This window comes from Symphodus melops, assembly GCF_947650265.1.
Source record: "Symphodus melops genome assembly, chromosome: 21".
Lineage (NCBI taxonomy): Eukaryota > Metazoa > Chordata > Actinopteri > Labriformes > Labridae > Symphodus > Symphodus melops.
The window spans coordinates 17,661,625-17,673,163 of NC_136711.1; the positions used below are offsets into that span (position 1 = coordinate 17,661,625).

The following is an 11,539-nucleotide window of genomic DNA, read 5'->3' on the forward strand; positions in this document are numbered from 1 at the left end:
GTTTTGAAAAGCTCCGGCCTCCCGCTGCAGTTCAAAGACTCCCACATGCACACGAAAACATATCATAACATCTAATCGTTGCAGCGTGTACCTAAAGTACATGTCTGAGAGAGCTTTCAGATAAGACGGTGACACACAGCTTTCAAAAGGAAATAAAGGTAGCTGTGAGTTGAGCTGTACAGAACAGCTGCTACAAGAGCTGCAGGTGAGGAGTCGGCAAACATCTGAGTGAGCCAGAACGTGAAGGAAAAGAAGTTAGGACAAACTAAAGGGTGTGGCGGATTATGGAGTCATCAGACTATTAGAACACTGACACAAATTTAAATGTGTGTCACCATCTGAAAAGAGTTTAATGAGCACGAGAGGCGTGTCAACATTTAGGATTCATGTTCTTAAAGGACACAATCAATGTTGTTTAAATGATCAATAATGCGCAAAAAAAAGAAGCAAAGCATCCGTTTCCTAAAAGAGAGATTCTTTTTTTGCAGTTAAGAGAACGCGCAAGAGTCTTTTTCAACACAATAATGTCCGCGAGCCTCGTGGTTAGTGCGTGCACGCCATGCACGGACGCCATAGTCCTCCACGCCAGCGGCTCGGGATCCGACCTGCGGCTCCTTTCCGGCATGTCATTCCCTGCTCTCTCTCTCTCTCTCTCTCTCTGAGTTCTGACTCGGTCTCCACTGTCCAAATATAAATATAAAAACCAAATATTGGATGTCTAGGACTTTCATTTTTGTTGCCGTGGTTTCAAAACAGGAACTGATATTGTTTGATTTTTACTTGTATCAAATTTTAAAGGTTTGCTGATGAGATACACCGACTGTCACCTGTTTTATTCATATTTCCTCCTGAAAGCTATGAAGACAATTTAACATAACACAAAGCTAAAACTGTGATCCCAAACACTTTCTGAATACAAATGCTTTCAGGTCCCTGCATTGTGTTGGCACCCTGCGGTGACCGTCCTCTGCATCGGCTCGCAGACAAGGAGACACAGGGGACAAAATGTAAACCCCGCTGTGGCAGTAAAACAGCCGCGGATAAACGTAGCTAAATAAGACGTGCATTCTGCTCGAGGAGACGAGGGATGTCAACAGATTAAGTGTGTGTTCAAGACCGCGAAACGGAATAACAGAAAGGAGGTCTCTCTATAAAGGTGCAGAACGATGAGGTCAGGTTAAAGTGGAGAGAGCGTCGCGTCTCCCGAGCAGCGAGAAGACTGAACGGACACAAAGCTAATAAACACCTACACACATACACTGCTGGGAGGAGAGCGTTTATTATTGATTCATCTGCTTAAGGCCCTCATGACGCCAATCAATCGTAAGGATGTCGGTTTGATCCCCACGTTGTTGTGTCAACATTTAAAAGCGTCTGTACGGGCGGCGCTGATCTGCTTGGTGCTCGTAACTGTTCATGACTCCATGACAGAAGATCTGGGAGAACAAATCCTACCTTAATCCAGCTCATTTACAACTGACTGTGATTGTTTATAAAATGTTAAAAAGTCATGAAAATAATGACATGGAAGCCCCAAACAGACAGACAGAAAGAAAAGCACTGCATGTTCGTCCTGTCTCTATGACAACAGTCTGTTGACAACAATCGATCGACTCCGTTACCTCTTGGTTCTTAAATGTTTTATCTTTGACATTGTTTTTTTGGCCCGGCAGACACGGAGCGAAGAGGACGCTGGTACAAGATAGGATCCTCAGGAGGCTAAAATAAAAGGAATATCACACAGCGGCTTTCTGAAAAGTTGGAACGATTTTCAACTGGAGCGCTCGGAGCGGCCGCACGAAAAAGCCGAAGAGCGCTCATAGAAAAGACGCTGGATGCTGCGCTCATCATCATCTTTCTCCTTCAAACACTCTCTGCTCTACTGAAAACAACTGAACAAAGACGTGTAGCTGACACGGGGCCTCAGACTGTATGTACATACATTTATGTGCTGTAAACATATACAGGGATAAAACATGTCCAGGAAGTGATTTCAGCACAGCAGCGCTGGCTGGAAGGCTGAATAACACACGGTGACATCAGTAAACCTGTCAACACATTGTCCACTACGGTACACGGCCTCTAACCTGTGCTAAGTGTGTGTGTGTGTGACAGAATGAATAACTGTTTGTCAGCCACTCTCTCAGTCACAGTTGCCCTCTGCTCTCACCGTGGATGAGACAGCTGAAGTGTTCATGTTTACCTGAGCCTGACCTCGATGCAAACAGACGTATACACACGAGCGGATAAGCCTTGAAACGTCTGCGAGCGCACACGCCGAGGCGAATGAACCCCGCCTCGTGTAGCTCTGACCTCAAACGGCGCGCGAGGATCGGACTGAACTCTGTGCGTTTTTCATCTATTCAGGGAGCGAGAGCGCGAGAGCGTGGAAGGCAATTAACTGCACGCTCTGCCAGTTAAGGTGACCTTGTTCTGTCAGCCGGTGGGGTCGTCCGGCTCAGACAGCAGCTATCAGAATGTAACCATGTCAAAAATTAGAGAGAAACTAAATCTTAACAGTGTATCTGTCTAATTTATAGTTAAAGTTAAATCTCGTCACATTTAGTCTGAGTCTCATTCGTGTGACAAGTCAGATAAGCATCTTATTTCAAGATGTTACACATGAAATATTCGGCTTGAATAGCGCCCTCTATTGGGCAGGACAGCTGAAGAGAGACATGGACATGTTGGGGGGGTGAGAGTGGGAGGATGGCATGTTTCAAACCTGTGGTCGCTGCAATGAGGACTACAGCCTCTGAACGTGGGGAAACAGGACAGAAGCAGTCACAGGATAGAAGGCGGGACGTGCAAGGGACACATTTGATTGGATCGTTAGCTTCAACAAAGCTTTTAAATTGATAGCAAAATGAGTAAACCCCCCTCAGTGCAGGATGACAATCTGAAACATCAGTCGATAAACTAATTTCCCTCGGGATCAATAAATATCTATCTATCTATCTATCTATCTATCTATCTATCTATCTATCTATCTATCTATCTATCTATCTATCTATCTATCTATCTATCTAAATGAACCTACACTACACTATCTGGCCTTTTGCCTTTTCTGTTGCGTCCGTGTGCAAAAGCAATGCAGAACTGATAGACAAAGTTTTAAAAACTGGTTAAAAAAATACAGCAGAGGTGTGGCTGGCCAGCGGCTGGAAATCTTATTGGCTACCCCAAATTCTAAGATTGGTTATTTGCCTTAACCGAGGTGGGACTTATGTGTATGTTAATTATTCAGGCGTGTTGCAACAAGCAGCTCATGAGCAGCTTTACTTTGTGACTTTGGACAAACATCTTTTTTTTGAGTCCTTGAAGAATTAGGCTTAAAAGATGTAAATGTTGTCGTTATCTTGCGTTAATAAAAGTCAATGTGATTAGCGTGGACAGAAGGGATAAATAAATGCTCTTTATTCCACTGCGTTGCACAAAAACTTCAGGCCACCCTCGTGCCCCGGTTTGGCCCCCCCAGCCCAAAAAAATCTGGACACGTCCCTGTTAGGAAGACAGCGCTTGTTAACCTTAGCTGAAAAGGACATTTTAAAACAACACTAAAGTACTGCGCTGGGAATACTTCCTTATTCAAAAATGATCACAGATATTATGGCTCTCAGCGTCACAGCTGAATTAACAACATCCATAAGAGCAAATTATGAAAGCGACCACCGAAGCCCCCCCTCTATGGTACCGTGATCCTTATCGTATTGGTTGATGAATGCATCAAACAAACTGCACCAAGAGAGCAGCATTTGGGGCAGATAGCTACAATAATAAGTTTGCACTGTGTTCACGATGCAGCAGGGTGCTAGCATGAGTCACGTCTCTAAAAAGGGACGCTTGAATAAACCTCTCTCAATTTATACACCCCCGCTGCTACAGCAGAGCTCACACCAAGCACAGGCAGTCCATCAGTGTAATCGTTTATCCACACTGCTTTACAGCAAAACCATACCTCGACCCGATTTGAATTTAGCAACAGGTTTCACCCCCCCTCCCCCTTTCTCCTCCCTGCGTGTTTCTCGTTGTCACTCTTTGCCGCAAAAATGTTTTCTTCCCTCAATTTGGAAAATTCAAACCTGTCACATCAGGTTTAGGTAGAGAAACCGGGGCATCTGCTGCGGAGCTCAGAGCAGGCCAGTAGTGCCAGAAGCTGTTTGTTGCACAACATCCAAAGTCACGATTTGAAAGGTTACAAGAGAGAAATGGAAGCTTAGCCTGCTGCATGTCAACTCAGACATCTTTCTCCCAATAAGCAAAAGTCTGAAGCACGCAGAAAATAAATAATTAGGAGGATTTGCTTTATAAAAAACAAATTGGCTGGGTAGATCTCTGATGCTTGATGCCGGGGCATTGAGAAGTCTGAATTCAAGGCGCTGTGGTGTCTGAGGGTAAACAGAAAAAACTCTTTTGATCTGGCTATCCAAAGATCTGTCAAAAACTAAGTGTAAGCGCGGATATTATTGAAGATAAATGTCAAAACAGATCCAATCAGAAGGTTTCGTGTTTGCTCATGTTCCAAAGCATGATCTCTTCACAAATGAAATGTGTCAAAATCCCATAAACAAGAAGACAATTAGATTAGGATAAACCACAAGAATGGCAGGGGCGATGAAAATGAAACTCAAACGAGCCTGTCGAGGCCAATTCTTTATCTGAAGAAGAGATTTCATTCAAACTGACTGCGTGTGTGCGTGTGATGACATCACGGGAATCGAATCCCAGGTTGGCGCAGGGAAAAAAAACTCCCCGAACAAAATCGGTCTCTTTTCTTATTCTGTAGGTGTCTGAATGGTGATGTCTTTAAAAGACAAAAATACATTTTCAAGGCACATTAGCTGGGTAACAAATAGTCCGGTTCATTATGAAGACCATTACCTGTCTCGCCTCGGGTTCCTCCATGCTGTACTGGGTACCGGCCGGCCCCTCGCTCACTTTGTCTCCCAGAAGGAAACCCAGGCGCGTCATCAATGTGTTGGCAGCCTCATCCACCGACGGAGGGGGCCCCAGCTCCTGGCTTGACTCCGCTGCAGAGGCGGGAGGTGGAGGGGAGCGGAGCGGAGGGGGTGGGATAGACAGGACGAGAGAGAGAGAGAGAGAGAGAGAAGCAATGAGTGTTAGTGGTGGGAAGAAACAAATGGAAAAAAATATATAACTTTCAAAGCTGCGTATCCACCTCCTCTATTCCCTGAAACACAGAATGTCTACACTCGCTTTGCATGAAACACTGCAGCGAGAAAAAAAAAAACCACACACACACCCGGATACAGGACGCACGGCAGCACCTGTGCTTAGGACATGAGGCAGCCTACCCGAGTTTCCCCGCAGCTCAGAGCTGCGTGTTACCGACACATTCCTCCACAGCCCCGACGTCTTTGTTGAGGTCTCGTCTTACACAAACTCCGAAAATCCCCTCGACCGCGAGTACAACAGTCCTCTCAGAGTGTTTACAAAAAGCCCCTCTCCACGCCGACTGACGGAAGCTCCCTCCTTCCGCACACCGCTCATCACCAGCTACAGCTCGTGTGACGTAATGAGATACACCCTTCACCTGCGTGTGACTGTGTGTGTGTGTGTGTGAGAGCGAGAGAGAGAGAGAACGAGAGAGAGAGAGAGAGAGAGAGCGTGTTCATGTGGGTGTGTTTCCACCTCTCTATCCTGTTTACAAAGACTCCTGGCTCTGAAGGAAGAAAATAAAACACCAGGGGTGATGATGCTACGTGACGATCAGATGATCCAAAACCACACACACACACACACACACACACACACACACACACACACACACACACACACACACACACACACACACACACACACACACACACGCTGGTAGAGCTGCGAGATTTCAGTTGCAACGGGACCCAAAACAAATCCCTTAATGACCTCATCTTATCGCCGTGTTGCCTGGTTACTCTTCATCCATAACAAACCCTCAGTGCTGGGATCAGGTTTTTTTTCACTAACACGTGGCGTTTCGATGCCCCGGAGGTGCTCACAATATCAATTATATTTCCACTGTATTAACCGGAGTGTCACTCTCTCCGAGCTGAAGCTTTCTCTAATTACTCACCCTAACCAGTGTCTGAACACAAGCAGCTGTTACTGGGTGCACGAGGCTGAGAATTGGTGCAGACATTCATGGCATTGAAGGCAACAGTATGAGAAAGCAGGTGTTTAAATAAACAGCAGCTAGCGGTCGGGCCAGTTTCTTTCTTCCTTGTCTCCTCTCCCTCGCTCGTTTTCCTGCCGGGCAGGTCGGACCAGACAGGCAGGTAGCTGCACTAAGTCCTGACTTGACGACCATTAGACAGCCTCAGCTCCTCTCTGAAGACAGACAGCTCGTCTACAGCCTGTGGCCTCTCTCTCTCTCTCTCTCACTCGTCTGTTCAAAGACATATAGACAGGCAGGCAATCTACAGCTCGCTCTCCCTCCCACTACTCGCATCGTGGAACGGACAGGCGAGCTGCTTGTCAGGATCCTTCTTTCGATTGACTCCGAGTCTCTCAGTGTGAGTAAGCAAAACGGGCACCGGGGAGGACAGGAAAAAAAAAAAAAAAAAAAAAACACCCTTTGAAGCACATGGAGATGACACGTTGCCGAGCTTCAGTGAAAACACACAGCGGCCACCAATAATGAAGTAATCACAGCTCACATCAGAGTCCAAAATCGGCTAATTAGGGATGAGGCGTGATGGGACGGACAAAGAAATTCACTTCTGCAGCTGGATTCACTTTTATATAATGCATAATACATTTAGGAGGGCCTCCAAGGTCACTGAATCCCGGTGCATCCCTGGAGGACGAATGCAGTAATGGAGCAGATGTGCGGAGCTGGAATCACTCTTCCTCCTCCTTAAAGCTAATATAACCGGGGACGTGCAGCCATCAGGAGGAGAAAATTGCAGGCAAACAAAAAGCTAAGCCGGCCTTCTGTATGTATTCTGTACGGGTTAGCAGCAGCGTGTGTGTGTGTGTGTGTGTGTGTGTGTGTGTGTGTGTGAGGACATGGAGACAGTCGACAGACTGGTGGTAGAAAGCAGCGAATGCATTAGCACTGATTAGTCAAATGCTCCTGAGGGGTTGCAGGCGTGACCGTGATTTGACATGGGCTCTGCCTGTCTGCCTGCCTGCCTGTCTGTCTGTCTGTCTGTCTGTCTGTCTGTCTGTCTGTCTGTCTGCCTGTCTGTCTGCCTGTCTGCCTGTCTGCCTGTCTCTGGATCTGTGAGCGTTTCTCCGTGTCCCTTCGTGTGCGCCCTAAACAGAGCACGAGCACGTAGCCGTCTTGATGTCCTCCATCAGTTTGTGAGACACTCGTGAAGCCTCGAGGTCGACTTATTGTCCAACTTAAAAGTGACCATAGTGAGATGAAAGGGAGGCTACACATCGCTACCTCTGCCTCGTGGTCAACTATAAGTCGCAGAGTGGCGGCTCCTCAATCACACATAACACAAGCACTAAATCACACCTTGCTCTATCAGCGATTCTACTAAAGACTGGATCATGATTCATAGAATAAATATCCACTGACTGTAAGAGAAAAAAAAAAAAAGGAAGCAGGACATGACATGACAGCTCTCCAAAAGAAGAGCTCCCCATGGCTGCATTTCCTCGTCTGGACAGTTTTTGTAACCGGTTGAATCCCCCCCCTGCTGGCTGACAGAGAGAATGAAGGTTGAAGATACTTCTGCATTGAACATAGCTTTTAAAAACCAGAGGATTATTCACTTCTTCCAACATTTCCTGCAGAGGAAGAACGTTGTCACTGTCGCAGCCAGCTGTTGCAGGGGTGAGCGGTTTGTTTTTTTCTTTTGAAGTGGGAGCCAGATCTCTAATCTGGACTCTGGAGTCCACGATAAATACCTTTGAGCTGAACACTGAAAACCTCTTTGAGCTGCTTTTTACACGACAAAAAATAAATAAATTGCAATGCTGCCAAAACATATGGCAAACGTGCATTTGTGAAAAGCCCTCCCCGTCTTTTTAGATCAAAGAAGAAGAAAAAAATTGACCATAATGTCTCGAGAATATCACGTAACTCTGTTACTGAGCTCTCCCCTATCTCCAAGCGTTGCTAAGGAGCTACCATCAAAGGAGAATCACTTCACATGAACATTATTTCGGGGCTATACGGCTTGATTTCTTTGTTTTCAGCTCTGCCTTTTGTTCGGAAAATACAAATCTTGACAATCACCCTGAAGCTACATGACAGCAGGGCGAACATAACGCACCTGAAGAGAAACTTCAGGCCGTGTGTCACCTCACGCTAAGATGTGTACATGGAGGAGGGGAATAAAAATAAAACAATACAGCATAAAACACATAATCCACACACAAAACACACACATCCAAACATGCACACTCTCGCCAATGGATTCCTGAGCTGCGAAAGGAGACAGATGGTTGCCATGGCAACTATCTTTTGCGCGCAGCCAGGAATGTGTTTCTGTGCAAGCGCATCTGTTTCTCCCCTGACCGTCCACAGAGCAGCCGAGGGGGGAGACGGAAGGGGGAAGCATGTGTGCTGCAGGCGGGGGACTGGACAGGACAGGAGGGGGCATTCATCGGACCGGGCTTGCAGGTACGAGAACACATGGCTCCTGTTTCACCCCAAAAACCTGGGCTCTCTACCTTCAGCATTCGGCAGGACAAGTCCACCGAGAAGCAACACTCCGATTGCAATCAATGTCAAGGACCGGGAAAGTAAGCCGTGCATATTTTTAGAACAGTAAAGATAAAAAGGATCCCAGCAGAGAATACGTCTAAGAAAAGGTGACATACATGATTAAAGGTGAAAATGGATTTCCCTGAAAACTGATGACAACGAAAGGAAATGAAAGCAAGGTAAATTCACACCTTCTTTTTTTTTTTTTTAGAGCTTTGGGAATTCACGCACAGATGTATGCAAGGGCAAAAAAAAAAAAAACCCAGTCTGCAAGGCGGCAGTATTTAAGAGATCAGAGGAGTGAATTTCACATTCCTCGTGTGCATCACTGTGATCTTATCTACACGCAAAAAAAAACAACATTTTAGAAATCAAAGCACGCGAGGTCTCAGGACACCAGGCCTGGAACAGGAGAGGATGATTTAAAGATAACGGTCTACATTGTAAAGAGCCATCATCTATCCTGCATACATACTCTGGGGCCCTTTGGTCATTAAGGACAAAGCTGTTTTTGAATTTGACAAACGTGATGAAAAACTTTCAGCATGTTTTTTTTTTTAAAGCCGACAGAACAACAGCTGATGAGTGGTCGAGTAATTCAACTTCAAGGACCTACCACTGACCCAACACTGTTGGATGGGCGAATGTGACACTGAGTGGGAAAGCTGATTTGATTTGTCAAAAAAAAAAAAAAAAAAGTACTGATCTATTGAACTTGTTTTCAATAATTTCTCAGTTGGTAAAGCAGACAGAGATCCGTCTTGTGTGAGTATGGGAGCCTTTGACTTTGTGTGCTGCTTCACAGAGTCTGTCTCAAAAATCTCCTGGGCCATCGTTTGTGACACCTTTGGTGAGAAGCACTCAGCATCATTTTGGGAACATACAGTCTACTCCCTCTGACAGACAGAGTGATGCATGTGAAGGATACTGCAGAGGCTAGAAGCACTATCACAGAGTCCTTCAATGACTCCAACAACAAAAACACCTCCGAGTTCAGGTAGCCTCTTTTCATTTGCTTTCCTGGAAGTAGGCAAAGTTGTTTAAGGGTGACGTACTTTAGAGAGTTACAACAACACAAGCACAGAAGCAGAGATGAGGAAACAACAAGCAGCTTTTATTCTGATCAGACTCCGGCGCTGACAAAGAGACAAAGCACAGGTTCTTTTTGTTTTTTAAATCGTCGTCATCATCGGCATCACTTACGGCCTCTCGTGCAGCATCCTAAATATCATCGTCGTCGTCATCAGTATCATCCTCTCCTGTCTGCACCGGGCTGAGGATAAATCGCAAACACCTCGTCGACTGCCAAGTGCCTTTCTGTCTTTCTAAAGATGTTTGTCTTGCGTACAGCCATCTAGCCAATCAAACGTTTGGGTTACTAAATGGACCGCTTACAACACTATGGTCTTAAAACTGCAGCACAAGTTAGCTTGTTTCCTGCGAGAGCTCAGCATGCAAACTGCTGTCAATCAAAGCCAGACAAGAACAAACAACATAATGATAAAAAAACACTATGGTGTTAAGATTCTTATCTTCAGGGATTGAAATGCATTCATAACTTCCAAAGACTGATTTTAATTTTTTAGGGGGGGGGGGCCTAATCTAGAACATGCTAAGCGCTAAAGCTAGCTCTTTCATTCAGCCAGTCTCACAGATGACCGGAGCAGATCCTACAGTATGTCCTCATTCAAAAATCTATCATCTGGCGTCTGTCTTAAAGTGTGGAGTAGAATATATTCAGATTGATTGGAGACGTCAGGCGGTAGACCATGATGTCACCGTCCGTGCCTGATCCCAGTCTGTGTAACTACTGTACCATCATTAGAAAAGCTTTTCAACTTGATTTATACAAGGACGATGGCAGGAGTTGAATTTTACAAGCCATCCCACAAATATTCACAAACCGCATTTATGACAGCGTAAATATTCTTTGTGGGCCGTGAAGCTCGGTGGATACCTTCCACTCCTCCACAGGAACAGACCGTGTCAGCAGCAGCAGCAGCAGCGGAGAGCGGGCTGGCAACCTGATCAGATGTTAAAGTCATCATCGGCCCCTCATGCTGCTCGTGTCCCAGAGTCCTTGAAAAGAGCTAAGGTGTCCATGTGTCCACCTGGGAGTCCTCCTCCTTCTCCCACCCCCCTCCACCCCAGCTTGAGTACGTTATCAACCTTTTCCCTGCCTCGGTGGGCGTTTGAGAATTTCCATTTAAACACTGGCGTGTCACATCTGCAGGAGCTTTTAGCAGCTCATCCCAGCTGATAGCTTATTCCACAGTCGATTTCACAGGATTGATGCAAAAGAAAGCCAGGTTTGACAGATTTTCATGCATGAGATTCAAGAGAAAGCCACGTATGAAAACTCCAGCAGGTACCACACACCATCTAAATTTAAACAGAGAAAATGAAAGACCCTAAAAGGTGTATTGTAGTGCGTTTATATAGACAGATCACCTACTTAGAGCTCCCAGTGAGCAGAGACTCAGCAGGAGAGGCTGACAGGCGGAGAAGGCTGGCAGCACTCTGTCGACCATTTTCCCCTTTAAGACACAACAGTTACACCCAGAAAAGCTCACATCACGGTTCCTCCCGTGTCTCAATCCGACCCTCGAGAGGTTCAGTATCTTTCGAGAGGGGTCCCGCAAAACCGCCAGAGTCAACAGGATCTGTAAGAAAGCGAACGCCGTGCTTCTCAGTGCAGCAGCAACAGGAAAGGAGGAGAGGCGAGATGAGTAAGCAGATACACTCCAAACCAAATCTCAGCAGGGCACTATCCTGAAGTGACCCGCTTTGCTGTTCGTGCATGCGAGGAGGGGGGAAGAGAGAGGGGGGGAGTTAAGGTGAATCGGGACCGTCCACAGGATTACCCCAGCC

The 11,539-nt window shown here is 46.1% G+C and overlaps 1 protein-coding gene and 1 long non-coding RNA gene across 14 annotated transcripts in view; one reads left to right on the top strand and one right to left on the bottom strand.

The window, feature by feature from the left end:
- The window catches only part of tanc2b (tetratricopeptide repeat, ankyrin repeat and coiled-coil containing 2b), a 146,187-nt gene that overhangs the window by 38,094 nt on the left and 96,554 nt on the right, over positions 1-11,539 (bottom strand). For 11 of the 13 annotated variants that reach the window (XM_079334003.1, XM_079334001.1, XM_079334006.1 and 8 more), the window contains one exon: positions 4,882-5,030. In XM_079334003.1, the coding sequence (XP_079190129.1) occupies positions 4,882-5,030 (149 nt within the window). Of the gene's footprint in view, positions 1-4,881; positions 5,031-5,315; positions 5,788-11,123 lie in introns of those variants that run through there. The other 2 variants (XM_079333997.1, XM_079333999.1) reach the window with 2 other exon arrangements.
- LOC306817264 lies at positions 6,370-7,905 on the top strand. Its single transcript, XR_013778004.1, has 2 exons — positions 6,370-7,143; positions 7,271-7,905. It is a non-coding gene; the product is annotated as an uncharacterized lncRNA (long non-coding RNA).